The sequence below is a fragment of the Cygnus olor genome, chromosome 1, assembly GCF_009769625.2.
Source record: "Cygnus olor isolate bCygOlo1 chromosome 1, bCygOlo1.pri.v2, whole genome shotgun sequence".
In the NCBI taxonomy this organism is placed as follows: domain Eukaryota; kingdom Metazoa; phylum Chordata; class Aves; order Anseriformes; family Anatidae; genus Cygnus; species Cygnus olor.
Window position 1 is genome coordinate 151777679 of NC_049169.1, and position 23599 is coordinate 151801277.

General features: G+C 37.6%; 1 protein-coding gene across 2 annotated transcripts in view; it reads right to left on the reverse strand.

Annotated features, from left to right (window-relative positions):
- Positions 1-4696: 4696 nt before the first annotated feature.
- The window catches only part of ITGBL1 (integrin subunit beta like 1), a 146660-nt gene continuing 127757 nt past the window's right edge, over positions 4697-23599 (reverse strand). The window contains exons 9-12 of one of the 2 annotated variants that reach the window (XM_040537852.1): positions 12492-12638; positions 7116-7229; positions 5499-5613; positions 4697-4989 (exon numbers count right to left, since the gene is read on the reverse strand). In XM_040537852.1, the coding sequence (XP_040393786.1) occupies positions 5522-5613; positions 7116-7229; positions 12492-12638 (353 nt within the window). In that variant the 3' untranslated portion in view covers positions 4697-4989; positions 5499-5521. Of the gene's footprint in view, positions 5614-7115; positions 7230-12491; positions 12639-23599 lie in introns of both variants that reach the window. The other variant, XM_040537843.1, reaches the window with a different exon arrangement.

Genomic DNA, 23599 nt, shown 5'->3' on the forward strand with positions numbered 1-23599 from the left:
TGTGCACCATCCCTGAGGAAACAGAACAAAACCAAAGCAACTCACACGATGAGTTGGAGGCTTGCTTTGCATCAGGAGGACCCATGAGAGGCAGCAGCCTTGACGCTGTCCTACCTGCTGGGTCTCTGAGGAGAAGCAATTCACAATTATTTCGAGTAACCTAATACAGCTGAAGGCTATATTCTCTTTCTCTCTCTCGCCTAATTTTTTTGAGAGCTCATGAGGAGGGAATAGATGTGTTCATGTCCCAGTCCAGCTGTCTTTTGACTCTTGCCAGTGTAAGAGCCTGGGGAGAGACAGGACTGGAGAACTGGCTAAGTTGTGCAAGGAGCTTCTGGTTCATAGCCTGATGCTACATAAGTATGTTTTTTAACATTAAACTTCCAATCCCAGGTAATTATAATCTGGGAACCAGTTTGGGGGGGCTACAATTAAGGCCAGGTTTGATTTTTGTAAGCAGTTAATATATTCTGGAAATGCACCATAATATTTTTAATTTCTATTTTTGTTTCTACAGTCTAAATTCATGTGTGTTTAATCTAATTAATAGATGTCCTATTTTTATTTATTTTTTCTAGTCTGTTTAAACATTAGCAAAGGTGTCTTTGTGCTTTGGCTCCTCCATTTAATTTTGTCTCGTCTCATCCATTGCATGGGAGAAGGATGGCAAGGATGAACTGCATGTAGTAGGTTGTGTGTATCACAGAATTGTTGGTCTGTATTACTGAATTTACAAACATACATGCAAAGAATTTGTCTGCATTGTACAGTTTGTGTTTAATATTATTTGTTGTATACACAGATTCAACATGATGAATAAAACATTTATATGAAGGCATACCGAAAAACATCAAGAAAGTTTATGTAAGAAGTAGACTGTGCAAAACATCATTGCGCTGGCCACAGTTCGGTGAAACTTCATGTAATAGGATGGCAAACTCAATTCTCCCCTTTCACCATGCCAAAGAAAATTTTAGCTCCTTAATATAATACCTCTCTTGCTGTTCTCCAGGATGAGACTTCACCATTTTGTTCCCTCCAAAATTAATTTTTCTGTTAAGTGAAAGCTGTTTCCAACTGTCTGTTACTACTAACATACTGTATAGTAAACCTGACGGAATCAATTTGTATTTACAGATTGAGTGTTTTGTACTTACATGTCCATCTGTCTGTGAATTTGCAGCTTTTGCATGCTTGCTTTGTATTTTGTTCTTTTGGGTTTTATCTAACCTCACAGAGACTGTTTGCACAGCAATCTAACTTCATCTTACCATTTCATAATGCACATAAATGTTAATGCTGCACATAGGCATCTCTTTATATTTTTTTAATCTGCATTTCAACTACAGTTTTATTTGGCAAAATCAGTCACACCTGCACAGTTTTACAAATCCAGTTTTAAGCAGATATGAACCACTTCAACAAAGCACTGTTCTGTTGTACTTCAAATATTTTATAAATACACAAGCATCCTTAACAGACATTATAGAGCCTATAGAAAAGTGTCTATAGCTTTTAAATTCTTTGTAGTTGACATAACACAGCTTTTGCTTCATATGATAGGATTTTTAGCCACTCTCAAATCATATTTTTAATATAATGTCATTTTCATAAACTTTAATGTATGTAGAGTTAGGTTGGTCCTTAATAAACCACCCCCAAATATAAATAAAAAGCAATTCACTTTGACTGTGGTATATGCCTGAAACAACGGTTAAGAACTCTGGCCTTTTCTGAACTTTTTCTCTTGGTTTAAAAACACTGTAAGTGATGAGGTGTGAAAGGAGGAAGTTTGGTCCACACATTAAAAGCGTGTCTTGCTGATCCATCTCTTTATTGGTATAAATAAGAAATTATTCAGCTCCATTCAGATGGGAAGCAAGTGATATTAGGCAAAGTAAGGAGGTTGTCTTTCTTTTAAATGCCCCTTTTGATAAACTCATATACTGTGCAATGCATTTTAAAATGCATAATAACAGTTTTTGTGTGATTTTTTTTGTGACTAATGCAAATGCTATGATTTATTTTTAAAGATGTAATAAAATCTTTGTTCTATTACCTAGTGACAAAAATACTCAGAATTTTTTTCATCACAGTATCATTTAGCTACAAAGTAAGATGTTGTTCTGTCAAGAAACAAGGACAGTGCATCAGAAATGTCAAAGCAGGTACAGGATTAAATATTCCTGTATGTGTTTCTGTAAGAGTGTATGGCCAGGGAAAAAAGGATCATGAGGAGGTTAATAATTTACACAAGCAAATCAATCCACAGCTGTTTTATAGATGATTTTACAGATGTTATATACAATAGGCATACTCCTGATATTGTAGAACCGTTCTGCACACTTCTGGATTGTGTTCTTTCTATCAGAACAAAGCAAGGCTACAGTATCATTGTTTATAAGCTTTATCAGTCTATCCATTATGAACTCCCCATTTATCCAATTTGTTTTCACCACCTACAAACACCTTTTGCCACTAGCCTTGGAAGCAAGTTTTTACATCCACCACATACAAAGAATCAGCCGGTATGTTTCAGTCCCTTGTGCCTCTTCCCGCTATTAGTGTTTATGTATCTGGAATTCCTGTCACAGGGAATGAGGTGTTAAAAATCACGATTTATTAATACAGCTATTATTTTCACATATGCGGAATAATAATCTTATTTCTTCCGATCTCATTTTTCCAGTGAGGAAATGAGCCACAAAACAGAACTGCTGGGAGTCCCATCACCAGTTACCTCAGCATGAAGGGGGTGGGAGGAATGTTCAAGCAACATAATAAGAAACAGAATAAAAAGTGGAAAGGAAAATATGTATTCATTCTATTTTAGCAGTCTTAGAAAATATTTTAAGGTTTATAGTGATAGCACCATTTGGTTTGATAATTTACATTTTAATTAGCCACTGACAGTAGTTGTCTTAGAATATTCTGATGTTTTTCCATATATACCTTAACAAAAAATGCAGATAACACTTTTGAAATTCTATGGCCATGTAATCCACTCAATAGCCAAAATGTTGACTTTGATTTAAAAAAAACAATCAACCAACAAACAAAACAAAACAGAATAATCTTACACTCTTTAGGTATATAAATTTTAAATGAAAGCAAACTACAAAGTAAAATACATCAAATAGGACATTGTAACCATCTAAAGAATCTTTTTTTTTTTTTTTCTATGGACATGAGTACCTGGAATTCCAAGGCTGATCTATGGTACGTATAAATAAATGAGTTTGTCACACCAGGAAACAAGTCAAAAGCATCCAATGAATCTAGAAAGAGTTTTGATTATCACAGAATCACAGAATACTTCTGTTATTACAATACTAAATACAAACGGAAGGAAATCAAATACGACTTTGTATTTTTCATTGTTTGCTCTCTGACTCAGCAGAAAAATGTATGTAAAAAACACTGATTATAAGAGGATTGTCAGCAGTATTCATAAATACAAACAAACTCAACAATCTGTGCTACCCAGATACCAGGGCTGACAAAATGAATATATGTTAGAATTTAAGAAAATATTCCTGTTAAGCTATACACAGTTTAAGAGTTATAAGTATAAAAGATAAATAATTATTTCAAGATGAATTTTACTTTGAAGTTTCTTAATACTGTATCAATACATTTTAGAACTCTGCCTGATATTTTGGTTATCTAAAAAGAGAGCAATTAGCAGCTTTGGGATACATGTCTCATTATTTATGTGCATAACTCCCATATAAGTTATGCATGGACATTTGGTGATTTTACTATGCCTCCCTGAGAACATAGGTTTCACAAGCTTCACTTTTAGAAAGAAAGAATTCAGGTTAAGGAAAAAAAATGGGAACGATAAAGCTACATGTGAAGGGGGAATAATGAAAGTGACTAAATACATTCATTCAATTTTTTTTCATTTTATTATATGTTCTGTACCATTGTATTTTCCTATTTCAAAATTGTCCTTTCTAAAAGAAAACAGATTTCTAGACGAATAATGGAAATACCTTTTTCAAATGATATTATAGTTCCCTTATTTCTGAGTCATGTATCTCTTCAAAAATCAGGACCTTGGCACCTAAACCACAATGTTAGTTTGATATTAAAAAGAAGTTATTTTCAAAACATTTAAGCAATTTCTTGCTCAATCATGATTTCACAAAATGTAAACACTTTTGAAACTAAAATGTATGTATTTTTTTGCTCTGAGGAATTAAAGGGCTGCCAAATCTACATGTATTTAAAAAAAAAAAAAAAAAAAAGAGAGACTCATATGTAAATAAGTTAGGGAAGTCCCAATAGTTGTGCATCGTTCATAACTCAATGTGAATTTCACACTGAGCATATCATCATTGGAAAATAAAAATAAAATTTTTGTTCATACAAAAATACTTTGTTTGTATTTACTGTATTAAAACTTCAATTACTTTGCTGTCATTGTTTAAGCATCTTTCGTGGAGACCAGACTACTGCACAACACATCTGATTTTGCAAGTCAGTTGACCTTCAGGCTCCCAACTTCTTTGAAAACAGTAAAATTCAATGAATACCATGTGTGACAGTGCAATCTGTTCCAAGCAGTGATTGCTAATAACATACAGAATTGTCATCCTAAAAGTTATTAGTATAACAAATTTTCATTCGCTTTAGTTTCAAAAGGACTAGGCAGCTATACATACATAAAACAGTATGAGAAAAGTACATGTGAGTTGCAGGTTATATATTTGGAATAGCTAATCATACATTTATTTCTTTATTAGTTTAATTCCTTATACTTCTATAGGCTATGCATTTGAAAGTATTGTAGTATGTAGAATGGATAACCAACTTATGACACTTTAACAGAAACTAAGAAGTTCTTTTGCAGACAAGGGTTTCTTCAAACGTTTTGGGTTTTCAGTCTGTGGTTGTCATGTAACTGAACAACAGTTATACAAATACAATTCTTTGACTAAAAAAATAATGTTTTGATAAGCTTCTTTACTGCTTCTTCTGGATCTGGGGAATAATCAGGATGGTTAGAAAGAAAAAAGGGTCAAACAAAGTATTTGATAAACAGTGTAAAATTAATCAAATTAAGTATTTGACAAATACTTAACTAGTGCTACTCTTATACTGCAATACTGTTGCATACTGATATGGAGAGCTGACAACCAAATAGATAATGTAAAAATAAAAGGCTTTCTCACACTTTTCCCCAAAGATTGCTTTAGAAATAGGCATTAGGGGTGTAATCTCAGCCCCACTGAAGTTACCAAAACACTGTAGAGGGCCAGTTTTTTTTATAATTTCAGCGTTTAAAGCTTGGACTGTCCTGCTCCCAAATTATTATTATTATTAGTTTTCTCATTCATTTCTTTAAGGAGCAGACTCTCACATTACTGTTCTAGAGTATTTACACCCATGTATATGTGCGGGAATGCACACCCACACGCTGATTACTTCCAAATTAAATGTTCTAGCAGCCTAAAGAATAGTCAGACCAAAAAAAAAAAAAAAAAAAAACCCTCTAAGTCTCTGGTGTCCTTTGTTAAGGGTATTCTGTCCCCAGCCAGATTTCACAAGCATTTCCATTCCATCCTTCCCAGCATTCGCAGTTTCCACAGTTACAAACACCATTGCCTAGAACAGAATGAATAAAGAATGAATAAAGGGCAATTACCATTATTGAAATATGCTACATCAGAATGTGTTTTATGAGGAGGAAAAAGACGTGTTAAAGTAGCTGCATTGTTCCTTTATCATTCCCCCAACTTTTTTTTTTTTTTTTTTTTTTTTTTTTTTGTGGAAGGAAGCAATTATTCTACCATTGCATTAAGAAGCCACCTCAAACTCTCAAACCCACATTTACATAGAATTAATAGGCATTCTCTCAATAATGCCACCAGCAGAATTGCAAATATTGTAATTATGCCACTGTTATTTGCACCCAGCTGTTGAGGCTCACTGTTCACCCTGTATGTTGAGGTACAAAAAGAAACAAGATTTTTTTTTTTAATGATGATGCAGAGATAAAATGTTACAAACAGAATAATAATAAAAATATCCCTTTGAACCTGAAAAACTTTAAACTTAAATTCTCAAAAGTGTTATAAAATCAAGCTCTCTGTTAGATGAAAAATGCATTGGTACTGTTTTGCAAAGGGGAAACATTAAGTTTTGATGTTATTTCAATAATTTTCATGACTCCTGGATGTTCACCTGGAGATCTCTACAGCCTGGGTTTCTGATGTGAGATGCTCTTCCTACCGACTTTATGAAGACCTGTGAATGGCCACTGCAGCTACGAATCAGGCTTTTGCTGCTTCTGTACTGGCTACTTGCACCAGAAAAGGACCCTTGCTAATTGGGCTAGCTGGGATACCACATTTGTGAACACAATTTACTACTGTCAGCCTGACTCTAATCATCTCACAGACTTCCTCCACAACTAATAATTGCTCAGCAAAGATTTTCTAAAATTAAGATCTGTAACAGGAAGCAGCCAGCAAGTTAATTTAACAATTCCCTTGTTACTGCTTGTCACCAGATTTGTCATGAGGGTTTGCTGGCAGCCTGCCCAATTTTATTTGCATCTGCCACCTGAATACTTGGACAATGTTAGGATGACACCACTTTAATCACCGGCCATCACGTCATAAGAAAACTGTCAGGTATTTCAACCTCCCACTGAGAACTGTCTGATTGAAGGAAGATCCCTTAACCAACGCCTCTATGCCTCTCACCTACCAAAGATCATCAGCCAAGTGAATGTTTTCTGTGACATAAATGTATTACACACATAGAAAAACCAGCACAAGAGCAAAAGTTAAAGAGATCTTATGATGACAATGCTGCCACTGTAAATTCTTTGTCAAAGAAGAGTCAATTGTAGTCTACTACAATGGAAATTGTGGATGGATTTCATAGCTGTTTTACTTATCTAAATTCATACTCAGACTTTCAGATGTTGATTTGAAATCTTAAGTTGATTATCACACCGGATGAAGAAACAATTACAGTGTGTTTGAATAACCCACAAATGCACTTCCTCCATAAGTGGTGAAAGAAGATGAGCTTTGTCTAACAATTCCCATCAGCGCTGTTTGTTTCTTAGAGCAATTAAGTGTTAGCCCGTACTGCACCTGTGCAAATGAGACCATCATGTTTGTCGCAGTCTCTGTCATCACATTCACAGAAATCGCCCGAAATGTACCATTCCTGTGGTGAACAGATGCACTTTCCACAGTGGCAGGAACCTGAAATCACAAAGATTATTACTCACAGTCAAAGAGCACTGTCATTTTCAGGCTAGAAAATAACATCCCCAGACATGCGTGCACACATGCGCACACACATGCACAGAATTGCTACCTAAGAAGCTATTGTATAAAAGAAAATAATCAAGCTAAAAGCTTTTTGAATAAAAGGATTCTTTGAAAGTGACCGTGAGTATGGCAGGACGTTCCTCCTAATGCTTTCATTCTGCTTTTTCACTTAATCAGGACTCACACTTTGAAGCTTTCCTTTGGTTTCCGAGACCTACAATCAGGGCCACTCTTCCCAGAAACTGTTATTTATTTTTTTTTCTTTTTTTTTGACTGGAAAAAGCTCAAATTGTCCTTGACCCACTGTTACTGAAGGCAATATAATCATGCCAAGAAGAAAATGGCCCTCCTCATCTAATGCCCTTAGGGATGTGTCTACAAAAGACCCAAAGTCTACCATTTAGACCCAAAAAACCTTCATCACCACAAATTACGCTGCTCCACCTCCCATGGAATAACTATTTTCTCTAGGTCAGGAAGTGTTTGTGCACATAATTATCGTTCAGCAGTTTGCTTATTCCTGCACAGTACCCCAATTCCCCTTGTTGGGACAAACTGCTCTCCTCTCCAGGGACATCAGGTCGCACCTCCCCAGGCGAAGGACGGAGTCTGTGGTGGCATTCAGGTAACACCACCCATAACCCACCAAGAAGTGGGGTGGAACCAGAAACTTCCATTTAAGGAAAAACTCAAGAGACATCCCTATCTTCAGGAGAAGGTTCATGGCTCTGAACCCTGAAGAAGGACAGTTGCCCCCGGACAATCATATGTTGAGAAGTCTATAGTTTCAGAAGGGTCTGAGAGAGGCTTTTCTGCAACTATAAATACCACTGGTTATTTCCTCCTGGCTGACTGCAACATTTGGCTGAAGAAAGCTGGCTTTTATGAAACCCATCCTCAGCTGCCGGAACCTCCTTCTCTATACAGAGTTCAGACACTTAAATGCCAAGGTGAGGAGCTTAGCAAAAAATCCTTTGAGCAAAAATTCTTTTGTGGACCTAGCTCTAAGAGGACGTTACAGCACACAGCAAAACAAAACTATACAAAAAAGCTCTAAAAAAAAGAAAAACCCACCAAATAAATGATAACAAAGAATACATTTGCAGCTTTCATTTATGGGAGGTGGAGTTTAAAGTGACCAAAGAAGCTGTTGACCTTTAACAGGACATACTTATAAACGAGTTAGATACTGTTGAAAATCACACCTTTTTGCAATATTTCCAGAATGATTACAGCACAAAGCCACCGATTTCTTTAATGCATTATTAAAAGAATTATATAGAGAGGGAAGCTTGATTCCGTCAGACATAACTTAAACAGAATGCATGGGTTACTTAACAGGGGCTGACACGCCTTTCCATTCCTTTCACTGACCTCTGAATCAAATCCAAATTTTTTTTCTTAAATGTGGATTTGTTGACGTCAACCAATTTTCCCATTTTTTTCCATAAGCGCTGAAGTCTCTCTGATCACTGAAACTTAATTCTTTAAAACTTCAGAGCAGCCTCAGCAGAGTAGCTAATTTTTTCATTAAAATTTAACTCATTTATTCAGTTTATTGTAAGTTGACAAAATTAATGCCTACTTTTAGAGAAATGCTTTAACCTGGAACATGTAAACTTACACTGGAAGAACTAATGATTGGAACATTTGGGGATGGGAGTATTTGGTTAAGTATCTATTTTTTTCTGTGAGTTCAGTGTGTATTGCTTACTGTGCCATCAGCATAGTAAATATTGACATGCCTTACAAGAATAAAAGATGACATTACACAAATAGGCAATGGAGAATTGCATATATATTGCATGGTCACTCTATAGGAGCTACACTAAGACATACTTGAGTGTCATTAAACCAGATATCCCTGTTTATAAAAGCTAGAAGGTACCAACAGCCGAAAATAATGATGAATAGTATCAGAGTTTTAGTGAAATTAAAATAGTAAATAAGATCATTGTAAGAAACTTGAAATGATTCTGCATAATCAAACACTGATGCCGCTACTGATGGATGTTCACAATGTTTTAAAACTATTTTGAAGAAGATACAGCAAATTTAACGCCAAGTCAAGCAAGGAAGATCAGGCTTGACAATGTAAAATCTGTTAGGGAGAATGAATGTACCAAGTTTTTTCCCTGAACAGGGCATGCTGCTCTGGGAGCCTCCTCAGTTTAATTAAAACGAGCCTAATGAGTTGCGGGGTGTTCCCTGGGATGCCGGCCAGATCCTCTTGGATGAGATTTGGCTCATTACTTAGCCTGCATGTCCTGCACCATTACAGTAGCCATCTGCAGCCCTACATTTACTGCCAGGGAGGCAGCAGTATAGTGGGTGTTGCTGTTTTCCTTGGGAAGAGCTTTTACTACAGGTGGCACAGTCAGTAAGCCAAGATTCTGAAAACAGCCTAGGCATGTGGATGTCCGACTTTGCTTATATTTACACAGTGTAATTTTCTGCAAGTGTGCAGCAGTTACCTGCTGAAAACCATGACTCCTTAGACAATTAAATCCAACACAGAAACTCAAGCTCCCTCAATCCATTATAACACTTGCATACTTTGGCTAGGTTTCCAGCAAAGATGGAAATAACAAACTCTGCACTCTCATTAGTGTGCAGGTTCTAAATTTTCTGTTATTTGACCAGTAATGGTTAATTATTGCTTAATGCACTGAAACAGGAAGAACCATTTCTTATTTTTGGCCTCTAGACATTGCCAGTCACACTAGCTATGAACAACATTTTAAAGTATGGGCACTCAGTAAGACAAGTTTTCCAGACATATTTAAGCATCAATAGATATACCTAAATCATAATAATAATAATAATAATAATAATAATAACAATAATAAATAGAGAGAAAAAAAAGTTTTGAGAAATTTGACTGTCTTTGCCTGTGATCCCCTTCCTGCTCAGAGAAGATGCATGAGGTAGCAGCCTCCTCCTCACAACTGAATCCCTATGGCTATGAAAGTGCTGCCCTCTTTAGCCTATCACAGCTGGGAAGTTGAAGTAGGTTTGGGATCCTACCCAAACAGAGGTAGCCTGGCGCTTCCTCCCTGAGAAAAGTGCCCAGTAACCCTTATTTAGGTGGACTAGATCAATCCTTCCATTCACTGAATGCCTCTCCTGTCCTTCACAGGAAACAGAGGCACCATCAGTAAGGGAAACAGATTGCTCCCCAAGTTTGAAGTGCCTAAGGAAAAAAAAAAAAAAAATCAGTGCCTAACATTAGAGCTTGTCTAAGCACTGCAATTTGCCTCTTGCATGTTCATTGGCTACATACCTCTGGAAATTATCTTCCATAGATATTTCTCTGCTGGAGCAAGCACTTGCTTATGTCCAGATGTTTCCACAATAAAGCTGCTCTAGCATCTTGTTTGGCACAACTATATTGCATTGACTGTCCTGAGGGACACTTTCCATCACACTGGAAGCTTTGCTGTGCTGAGAGGCCAAAGAAACTTAAGAAAAAATCCCACCAGTGTTCATGAATATGGATTTAGGGCCAGGTTTGCAATTCCTGTGATTCAACAGTGCACTAAAACAGTAGAGAACCTGGGCCTGTACAGCCTCCTTTCTTGCAGCCAAGTTTAAAAGCACTGTTTGCATGCAGCTGTGGATAACAGAGCAATTTTCAGACTGCTCTAGCCTACATCAGTGACCAGATCCCAAACCACTCCCCAGGCAGCCTAGCAAACAGGGGGAAAAAAATCCTTGGTGTCTCTGCAAATTCCTACCAGATGTTCTGCTCCCAAAGCCTCAAGTTTATTTTGTAGCCCTGATATATGTGCTCAAAGTTACTTGTTGACAGAGCAAAACCCACAGGCTGGAAAAAATAGCTCTAAGCCATCCTTACAAAAAGATGGCAGATAGATAATACAAATATTTTAAAATTCAAGATCATTTTTCATGTTTACATTTATTTAGAATCCGATATGGTGTATTTTATTGATTTGAAGCATGTTTGCTCACTTTCACGGTTTATACAAAGATTCAAAGGGAGACCAAGGCTATGAGGAGAAAAGTTAGCTTCTGCAGTAGAACGGAGTAACTCCAATTCTCCAGTAATTCAGTATTCTCTTTCATATACGCTTATTTAAAGATAGCCATATCTCCTGAAAGCATTAGAGAAACAGTGCAACTTCCTCATTTTCTATGGCTTTGCACCAGCTGTAGGAAAACCAAATGAAATGGTGCATTGGGGGAAATTCTGACAAGTAATAAAACAGATGGAAGAAGGTCAGGCTGAAAACTCCATATACATTTCCTTTGCATGGAAATAAAAGTTACCAGAAGGAACGACTGGAAATCTGCCTGATGTACAAGGGTCCTAGCTGTTTTTTCCAGCTAGCAGGTAAGATAATCTCTTCCCTATGCAATGGATATATGGGCAGAGGAAATGTCACATCTGTGTCCAGGTGCATTCTATCCTCCAACTAATCCCACCACCTATTTCCTGTCTCTTCTCTTTTAGACATATTATATAAAAAACAGATAGCTTGCACTATGGGGGAGCTAAAAAACCCTCTTTCCAGTAATGCAATTTCCAAGCCTGAAAGACTGCAAGGTAAAAACCTCAGAGAACAATTTCAGTTAATTATGAATATTTTCTAAATTTTATTTCTTCCTCTGGCATTTTCTTTTATAGCTGGACCGAAGCTGATGCAACCACCTGAATAAAAAGCAGTAAATGAGAGAGTTTGTGGGGCTCTGTTATGGGGGCTGACAATGTCTACCTTTCTTTTGCTGCTGTGCTGTGGGAGGGAGGTTAACGATATCAAATGTTGCTGCTAAACACTCTCCCCCACTTACTGTTGCCTGAGATATTAGATTTGCCATCTTGTCCACTGCAGTGTTATCCTGTCCCTCTGACTGAATGGAGCACCAACATTTAGTTTATAATGTACAGCTGCTCGACACAGAGCGTCAGATAAACACATGCAGGAAATTATCTGCTATTAACAAATTGCATAGGAGACCAACACTGTTAAGCGTGCACGGCTGTGGCGGGCATTGACAAAATGGATGTAAGTGCATTACAGAGCCGAATGTAACATCCTTTTAATAATAGGTGCCTTTTAAAGCAAGGGTTACTAAACAACAGCCCACTGCCACACACATTAATCTGCCACAATATGATCATTTTCTTCTGCCAGCGCACTGCCATGGGGTAGCTCAGCTGCAAGTTCTTACCCTTCCCCGAGCATAATACACCATCCTCTGACTCGCAGAGACTTCTGCTCTCCTCTTCTGTCATGTTGCACTTCCTTGAATGCTGGCACAACTTTCCAAACCACCCATTCTGGCAAATGCATCGGCCGCAGGAGCAGATGCCATGGCCTGTAATGACACCAAGGTAGGTTATGAGCAAAACAAGCAGAAAACAGTGACATGCTGAATAGCATAAGTATGGCTCACCACCTCCAGATCTTTTCCCATTTCTTTCCTTCGTGCTGAAAGTCTTCCCTCATCCTGAAAGCTAAGCGTCACTCAGCATTATGGGATACCACAGCCTACTGAAGACAGACACAGCCCCTTCCCTCCCATGTCTTTTATTCTGCAGCCCTGTGCTAAAGTCTCACCTGCATATCCCATACTATCACCTGAAGAAGCAGACCCCAGCTCAGGACTGACTGAAATGCAGAACACAGCAGAGCAGGCAAGGATGCTAAAAGGTGCAATCTCCTCCAGCAGCCCATCACTGCTGGTCAACTACTGCAGTGCATGGAGCGGCTGATGTGCAGAGTCTGGACTCAGCATACTCTGCAATGACTATAGATTAACTCATGCAGAAATCTGATGGAGGATGAAGATCATTCCACCAGGCTCTCGTGCAGTTCCTAAAACTGGCTGTACCTAAACCCAGGGACCCGACAAATAGTTGCTCTTACCACCCTAACAAAATCCTGTTTCTCTTCTGCATCTCTTCTACACATACCCCTACCTCAGCTCAGAAGTTTAAAAAGTTTGCCACTTTCACTCCTGATACTATAATGAAATACTGAGGAAGAAGCAGGGAGGAGGAAGAGACCAGAGCATCCTCCAGAGTATCCTTCAAATTGTATGACACCAAGGAAGGCCTCTGAAGAAGTAAGAGACAGCTACTAGGTGGGCACAGACAGACTTAAACTCCCAAATTGAGACAAGAAGCCTGAATGAGAGGGAAGGTGAACAAGCAGAAGAAAAATATAGTAGAAAGGACAACTACCAAATGATGATTAATAACAAGGGAGGAATGAGGGTGAAATGGAAGTACAAAAAGGAAAGAGGGACTAGAAAACAAAACATAGAAGTGTCCATAAGTGGACAGAAATAGACTGTGAAATCATAGTGGAAGAAGAAGTGGTAATGGCAAGCGAGGGAAAGGCCAAAGGAACCCTAGAACATTGTCCAAATACGGAGTCTAGATGGTATAATTGATTTTAGGGGAAAAAAAAAAAGAAAAAAAAAAGATTTTTTGAGAGTTATTTGTTTAAAGGAAAAAAAAAAAAAAGGAAAATATGTCAAATAGTAAACTGAGGTGAAAAAGCTAGAAGAAGGAAAAAGTGCCAGCACATGCAAACAGTACAGAAATGTAAAATGGGAAAAAGAAGTAAGAAATGTCTCCCAGCCAGCATTTCACTTTTCAACACAGATTTGTATTTCTCTGGAAAAATAAAATAAAATAAATCCTTAGCTGTTCAGTTTACTGGGCTTAAAAGAAGCAAATTACATATACCATTGACTTTTGTCCTATCCCACCAGTTATGTAGGGCAATGGGAGTGGAAATGAAGGAACTAAGATAATCTGTGAGCTGGGAAGAAAGGAAAAAGCAAAAAGCAATAGGAGTATCTGGCAAAGCACTGAGCTGTAGGATGCAAACCAGCAATTTTACTTTTCTGATTTGTGTTCTTCCAGTGAGGCAACACTGCAACTTGACTTTGTAAACCAGGAGGCAGTACTGACAGCAGCCCAAAGGAGAGACAAATCTTGTAGCTGCAGCAAGTGGAATTCCTTAAGACTTTACTGATAGCCAAATACGTCACTAATTTAAACTAGAAAAATACTGAAAGCTCCAAAATCTTGGAGATGTTCATATTTACAGCCATGTAAATGTTCATTTTTATAGCCCAGATTATGTATTGATTGCTCCTTATTTCTTAGGTCTGCTTACCTCCACAAATTTAAATGCTTGGTAACAATGACATATAGTTTTATAATGAGAGTATTCTAGCCCACTTTTGCAACTGACATTCAGGAATTAAAAATTTACATATATGCATTTAACATATATCAAATATTATACATTGATAGCTATTAATAATAGACACTTGATGCTACTTTAGCTTCTGTGTTGGATTGGGAAGCAACAGCTATACCACAAACCAAAACACAAGAGGAAGAAAACAAGCAGACATACTTTCCCATATGTTGCTTCCAGGTAGATGGCATACAATGGTCTACAAAAACTTACCATGGGATAAGCTACTGTCAGAGCATTTTATCTGCCTTGTTAATTCTTTTCTTAGCAACATACAGATTAGATTTAAGAATACATCAGCTACTGAAAAGCAAAATGCTCTACTTGATTTAGATGTTGGAAAATTATTTATGGAGATAGAAATACTTGTACTCATTTTAGCAAAGAATAGTAAGAAATCCATGCTGATTTAACCGAGGAAATAATTTTACATCATTCTTCTTGTACAGTCATTATGATTTAAAGCATGCACAGAATGATCATGTCTGTAAAGCCTTCATGCAAGTCAAATAAAAAGGTAACAAATAACCCACTAATTTGCAGAAAATAAAGCATAAAGCTTAGAATTTCCCACATAACATTTTTACATACATTTTTTTTTTTCTTTGACCATTCCTCCCCTCCTCCCCTCCCTTCTATTCTAGAGCCAGCTGGAACTGGCTGTGCACAACATGGGGCAGCTCCTCACTCACAGAGACCACCTCTGCAATCACTCCCCCCCCTCCCCCCCGAAAAACTTTGCCACTTACACCCAGTACAACCATATAAATCCCCAAAGCATAAAGAACTCTTTTGTCTTGAGGAGCCTAATTTACCCAAATAATATTTACTATATGATGAGGTGAGATGAGATGTGAGACATGAAACAATGCTGGAATTATTGGGACAGGAGTCATCAAAGACTTATCTACATCTCTCTCAATTAGATTTTCTCTCTACAATACATTCAGATGTCTCCTCCTACTTATTTGCAAATCTTTCAAGACATTGTGTTTCCATTTCTGGTGGAAGAAGAAACCAAAGGGCAATAGTTTTCACTGTTATGACACTCCCCCTGCTGCAAGCTTCCCCCCTGCACTGCTAGGTCCATTGCTGCCCATGTCCAAAGGCACCAAGGCCAGCTTTAGTTTGTCCTGGCTGCATGACCTACATCCTCACACCAAAATTTGTTGTGAGACCTAATGGACAGAGACTATGGGTGCCGGTGGATGTCAGAGTGGTACATTTGCAGCCAGGAGACCCAGGCTGAGCCATCAGTGCTACAGTGGAGTAGAGGTTGGTAGCAGCTCCCCAGGAATGTGGGGTCTCCGTGGAAGCCATGGCAGCTGGCTTGTCCCCTCTTGGCTGATGCCAGCTTGGGCAGATGCAACTCTTTGGGGGCCCAATCCACCTTGGTGGTGAGCATGCAAGCGCTTAGCCCGATGCTTGTTAATTCCTCGTTGTCTTCCACGTATGCTAGCCTGTGAATAACTGCTTTATTTGGTTCAGTTGTGCATATCCTACCTGGAGACAGTCTTTGCATTTGTCTGAAGATGGCTGAACAAACCAACCAAAAAGAAGGGCCAAAACATCATAACCACTGCTTTCAGTGGAATGCAATATTCAAATTATTTTGAAAGTGTCCCGGTTTCATTCCAATGAATCTCAGACTCTCAAAATTATGAACAACAGCAACAAAAAGCATGTAAGGTCCTTTTAGATCTGAAGATAATTCCCTTCATGGAGGAGTTTAAAATTCAAGAATACAGCAATCACAGAAAAAGCGAAGGGGAAAAGGAAAATCTCTAATTGAATATGTAAAGTTCAGCCCAATTGAACTGGCTAACGTGATGAAATACTGATTTAACTGTTCAGATCAAACAGATTTACTGGAAAGTGTTGGCCTATCATCAATTCAGACTTAACATAAAACACTTAAAACCACAAACAAGTTGCATACTGCAATGGCTCTGAGACGATAAATCTTCATTCATAAAAATCAGTGTTAATTAACATTTAAATATGTAATAAGAATGTTTTAAACATTAATCTTCAGTAGAAAAAATAAGACTGATAGTGGGGCAAAGGAGAGAAAAAGGTCATATTAAAGAAGCTGTCACTTTGTTTAGAATTATCAATCAATCCAATAACCACAAGATTTAAATGTGAAAGATGAATGCAGTGACAAAAAAAGCTTAGACAGATTACTAGCAGAGGTAATTGGTAACCCCGATTGACCCAAATCAACTTAGACACTAGAATGAGTTATTTCTTACCATGCTTAGAAAGAAAACTGTGTGGCTGTGGGGAACTTCAGTTCCAGAGAACACATGCAGCCAACTCCAAATGTTGTCAGACTCTACTAACTCTACTAGTTAGGAATGAGAAGTCTGTACAGCCGAAGAAAGAATGATGAAATAGATATCAATGAATATAAATAAAAAATTTGGTTCTGAATAAAACTGACATAATAAAAAACAAAGAGATGCCAGAAAAATTAATAACCGGATGAATAACAGGTCTAAAAAGTGTTTTAGGAATATGAAAAATCTCAGCATAGTGCAAAATCCCCAACTTAGAATGAAACAGTAAATGAAACAAATATTTCTCTATATGTTTAAATATAAACAGGATTTATTTTTTATTACCCAAGAATAGTAAAGTATTTTCCATTATATTATTAACATAAAAGAATATTAAAAATCATCTGTTGGGAGAAGTATTTCTAACCTGCCTGCATATACTAAACGAGTTGATTAAAAAAAAAAGTACTTGATCACTTTTATTTTTATTGAATCTTGGAATGCCAGGAGAATGCCAGGAGATTGGAACAGCTGTGACAACTACAGGCAGAGAAACCTAACAAAAATCTGAAACAAAATACTGATTGTCTATTATATTTTCATAATAGTTTGCTTAGTGTTGTCCAAGTCTAGTAAAGGTGGACTGTAGCTCCAGCTTGAGGAATGCAATAGACAGGTAACTCAAGAGAAACTTCCAGTGGAACACTACGGTGAAAAGATCTAATGCAATCCCCACATGCATGTAAGAGGAGAGAACTGAGTAGGAACAGGAGTAGAAACATTTAGAGCACTGACACGATGGAAACTCACTGTGATAATCCATATTTCAAGAGATTCTGAAAAACTTGGAAAAGACCCAAAAAAGTTCCAAAGAAAGAATTCAAAGGGCAGAGAAAATGGCTTGTTGAAAGATCTTCAAAGATCTGTATCTGTAGCTTAGTGGGAGAAAAAAAAAAAAAAAAAAAAAAAAAAAAAAAAAAAGAAATGTTACAGCAGGATCTCAACTGCCTTCTTGGAATTCTTGAACTACCACAGAAAAACAAAGCAAGAACCAGAGAGAAAAGCTAGTACTGACAAATTCATCTCAGAAATAAAACAGCATTTATACAAGGATGACCATTACTGGAACTAACTTACTAGCGACGTTGGCATAGGCTGCCCATCTCTTAGTCTTCAGAACATGGCTGTATGCCCTTCTCAGAGACAGGCTTTAGCTGCACAAAGTACACAGACTTCAATATAGGCGAAACCTGCGTGTAGCGTAATGGCTGTTTGTAGTCTAATGGCTATTCATATTCTAATATATGAAGTTCAACACACAAGCCCCTTTTGGCCTTTATGAATTAGTATCTATTAGTCAACTTAAATACTGGTGCATTAGCAATTTCTTTATTGCTCATTTTAACAGAAATATTCAATTAGAAACCTTATTCCAATCCTAAACCATGTTTTATGCTGTCTTAAAAGCTGAACAAACTCAATTCTCTGTGCATCTATGCAAAGTTTCACCTACACCTACACAAATGTCTGTATGACCAGGACAGAAATCTGCAGTACATTTAAAAGAAAAAATGTGAAATACTGAGCTAAGTAAAACCAACTGAGTTTAATACAGAATACACCATGCACATTAATACATGTTCTGGTTACCTTTTGAATATATTTGTTGTCTCTGGATGTGCCTCAGAGCTAGGATAATGCAGTTAAAAGCAAGGACATAGGCTTTGAATCACTGACTCTCTACTTAGTGTTATCCTATGGTCATTTTTACTTTTTTTTTTTTCAGCATCAGTTTTACCCTCTAATCATGTGTTTGAACTTTTTTTCCTCAAGAGAATCAACTGCATTCATTTTCAGTAATAAACATCAGAAACATCTCTACTAAATAGCATAAAAATTCTGAATTTTGTAACAATGACTTACTTCAGATTTCTCAATCAAGAGAACTTAGTCCCTTCTCTGAAGAGTTTACAATAGAAAAGATGGGGAAGAAAAAAAAATGTTATTTGAACGCAACAGGAACCACAGAGAAATTACGAGTTCAGTTCAGATGCCCAGCACCATTTGACATAGCCTAAAATATCAAGGATTTCCTCATGGCAACTATACAGGTCTCCCTGTGTCCTTGTAGAGCCACACTGGGGTCAGGTAGGATAGCTCTGGGCATTGGAAATCATACACAGTACCTATGTTTGGACAACTGAAGGCTTTCAACAACCCCATATAGTCTGTGAAATTCATGGTAGAGTCAGGAGTTGAATTCTTATTTCTGAACTTTCAGACCAGCCAGTTTCAAAAGCTGTCTGTGGTTGGAAGATAGGCTGGTATCATTTTTTCTTTCCTATTTGGTGTTCCTAAGCATTTTAGCTATATTATGTCCTATATACTTCTGTTACTGTGAAGCAGTTACTTCTGTTACTGTGAAGCAAGAAATGAGGAAATTGTCTGACAGCAACTGCACCATAATATTAAAAGTTAGCTTTGCTTAATGAAGCATATCATTAATCATAGCTTTCTCATATTAATGGTTATGGTCTTACTGGTCTCATAAGAACTTGCCATCTGAAAATGTCATGTTTCTGCCTCACTGCACAGATGAGAGAATAAATGTCATTCATGATTTCTGCAGTATGGACCTAGAAACCTTCATTAATTAACCATTTTTGGAGTATATCTTTACCATATAATAATGCATAGTTATATTCCAAAAAAGGAAGTCAGCATGTCCTCTGAATCAAATTACTTAGCCTGGCTGGATAGTAATGAAAAACTTATATTCAAAGGAGAATGGCAATTAGGGGCAATACTAGCCTTTTGAGAGGCAGTTCCTGCATTGCAAGTCCTGGTAATGATTATGTGATCCTAGAATCCTTCACTAATTTTAAGAACATGATGTGTAAGTTTCTGTGTCTGTTGCAAAAGTATAAAACAGAAAGCTGGCAATTGTGGCTTTGTAAATTGCAGGTGTTCCCTTGTTCTCTGCTCATACATACACTACTATTTGAAATTTTAAGACTGGTGTAAATGAAGTATGAATGGAAATGTTTAGGTAACCACCAGAAAAAACACCAGAATGAGGTTAAAAGCATGACCCCCACTGACAGCCAACAGCACGTTCATAGCAGAAAAACTGACAAATGCATTATTTTGTCAAGACCACAAGGCCTTTACTTTAGTAAGAGCATGTCATGATGACTCGATGTGAACTGAAGACTGTGCTCAACAACAAAGGACATCAAAGCAGCACATAGTATGTCATTCCTTTCCTTTTGAGCCCAACAGGAACAATATTGTCCTAAGAATGTCAAGACAACAAGCACCAGACCTGCATAAATCTTAGGGAGGTAAAAGAAAGCAAAATCCTCAGTCGAGAGAATGGGTTCTAAAGGATATAAAAGACATGTCTAAAGACCAGCAGCTTGTTGACAGTCAAGAAGAAAAGACCTAGTAAGGACTTGATGGCAGGTGGCTCTTATTCATCTTCTGTATCACACACAAGTGATCCTGGCCAAACATTTAAATCCAGATATTTTGGTGCCTGCAAGTATGTGAGCATGTGAGTGCGAGTGAATTAAAACAATGAGAGAATGTGTCTGCGTGGTGAAAATTAATTTACTTGGGGATTTTTAAAATATATATATGTATAAATTCTCCTCCAATAAAGCCTTATGTAGAGTTTTGCTTCACTGATTTCCTAATCTTAGAGGAGAAAGAGATGTGAAAGCAGACCTGAGTGAAGTGATATTTATTACCTCAGCATTTTCTCCAAAGCACTGAGCAGCTCCTCCACTTTTACAAGGCTCCAAACTACAACCAGAATCCTTAACTTATGAGCCTAAATATATTGGTAAAAACAAACAAACAAAGAAGATAGCTGCATTTACTCTTTGATGTTACAGGATGTGACATGCCAGTTATTCCATTACCCAACTGCATTCTCTACAATGTTACCATTATATTTTGATGTGCAGTGGACAAAACAAATAGTTAAGAAATCATCAAAGTCAATTTGCTTACTTGAGAACATACATATTAGACTTCCCAAAGGTATTCTATTGCCACCAGTCAAATATTTGACTTACCAGGGTGATGAGAGGTTTAGTTGTTTCTTAGTATGAATGACAGTACAAACTTCCACGACTGAATATGAAAAGGTCTCATCAAAGCTGATTACGTAATTGGTGGCCCAGTATATAAGACACAGACTGAACTAGTGACACAGAACAGTATGGCAGCATCCCTAGAGCTATGTAAAGGTCCTGCTATGAGTTATAAGCTTCAATCTTTGCTAAACACCCCAGTAAAGCTTGTGTGGAGCTTCAACCAATTTTTTTTTCTTGTTTTCATCATAGGATTATTAAGCAGCATAATCCTGCACCTACTGGTAGCATGTGGAGGACCCAGAAGGGCTTCTGTTTGATTCCTTCAATAGATGATGCTTTGTTATGACAAGAACTCACAGCAAGGCCAATAACAATCCAAAGAGCAAATCAAAATGAATGGAGTTACGAGCTTTATCAGATCAATTTCAAATTGATCTTTACTGTTGTCCTGAATTCCTACTGCCTGCCTGCCCTCAGTCCTGAAAGTGAGCAGAACATGCAGAGGAACTGTCAGCTCAATGAGGTGGAGCAGCCAGCAGTGATATCACTGAAAAACATTACTGGACACAGTAGGGGAACAAATGACTCTTGTAAGCTCAGGACACATCTGCAGCTGGTATCACAGCCATAACCTCAGAGGAGTGAGAAAAGTATCTCTCGCCAGGACACAGGATATGCAAAGATTAAGCCTTGTGTATATCAGTGACACAGCTGTACCGCGAAAGAACTCGTGCTGGCATACCTGTGATTCTCCAGTTATGTATGTGCTGCTGTTGGCACCAAAAGCATTTAATTTGCACATGAAAGTATCAGAAACTGCATAAAGTCAAAGAAAATATGATGTAAAATATTTCTGAGGATCAGCAGTGCAATACATAAGGGCAAATCTTACATCATTGAAAGAAACTGAACTCCAGGGAACAGGTCCTTAGGTAGGTAGAACATACCAATCTCAAAAAAGCTGCATGAGACACCTGCTCCAGACATAGAATATTAAGTCTCTGCAGAGGCGTGGGCAAAGGAAGGGGAATATGTATGTTTTATCAGAGTGCTGTGGAATCTGTGCTGAGTCCTCGTGAAACTTCTGTCTTTGTGGAGAAGCAATGTGGAGAAGCAATTCCTGGTACTGCAGTGATGGGCAGCTGAATTTTTAAGTGAATGACTCACTACAGTCATGCAGAAACATGGTAATAAGGTCTCACTCAGTTGTACCTTAATTTATCATATCCTTCACCTCATGTCTTTCTACCATGGACAGCTGGACTGGAAAGCAAGCTATTAATCAATCTCTGCTGGTCAGAGGAGGCCAGTAACAATTCTTATCCAAATGATTTAGGTTGTCATTCACATTTCTCGTTTCAGCATGCATTTTATTTCGAAACACTGGTCCTCTTTCTGTGTACTTACAGGCACTCAATGTTCACTGTCAGACTCTGCACAATCAGAGTCCAGCTTCCAATTCTCTGCAGCCAGAGTTACTACCAAGGCCTTATGGCCTGACAGTAATTGCCTAGGTAGTGACAGTGGTAGAAAAATAATAATGTAAAGAGGAGACGGAAAGAGGAAGGAATAAGCAGTTCAGCAAGAGATTTAAGACGTTCAGGCTGAGATGGAAGATTGGCAAATACAAAAGGAAGAGAGAGAGATGTGTGTGCCATTAACACAAAATTAGTGGGAGTTCTTTAAATAGATAAATTGCAAAATGGGAAAGAACACAAGGCTAAAGTTGGTAGAATCTCCTAAAAGTGAGGAGATGAGAAATACCGTATATCTAAAGAAGCATTCGAAATGTTTTCGGAAGTGATAGTCAAGCAAAATATCTGATAATTCCTAAAGGGCAGGGCTGAAGCTCTTGGTCACATCAGACACTGTGAGGAGCTGAAGAGGATAACAATGAAAGACATTCCCACATCTCATCAGAAACTGAGGGAAGAGAAATTTCAGTGAAAAGACAGAATGGAAGCTGAAATTACAGAAAATGAATGAGTAAAAAGCTCATCTTATGAATCTGAAGGGGAGGGATTTCAATTCTTAAACGGTGAGTTGAAGAGAAATCTGCAATCAATGGGGACTCTCTGAAGATAATGTATATGTAGACATTCCTGTACTTACACCTAAATAGGTGCTCCCTCAAGTGCTAGAAATTTAAGGAGGTGGAAAGGCAACAGATTATTGGGGTAGAGGGGTGGCTTCTTGGGCAGGTGGATCAGAAGCACAGATGGACACAGAATGATGAAAGAAAATAAGGGCTCTGGATCTGTCAGTAGTTAAAAAAAAGGAGAAAGGAAGAAAAGAGAAAAAAAAAAAATGAGGAGGGAAAGTAAATGAAGAACACACACTACTGAGCTCCAGCAACCAGGAGAATGAAAATTGCTATATGGAAGGGAACTGTGTGATTAGTAAGACATCTATGTTTGTCATTTTGAATCTTGGCACACTTCACATGGAAAAGCCAGACAAGCATAAAGAAATACTTGCGTGGCCTGAGAACAGAAACAGAGAAAGAGGGGAAAACATTCTCTGCTGAAAAAAAAATGAGAGTAGATATAATCATACATAATTATGATATAGGAACATGATTCAAGGAGTAAATTACAATCAAATGTAGAATAATCTAAAAACAAATTGATATTTTAAAATACAATAGAAAGAGCAGGAATTAAAATGTCAGGAAT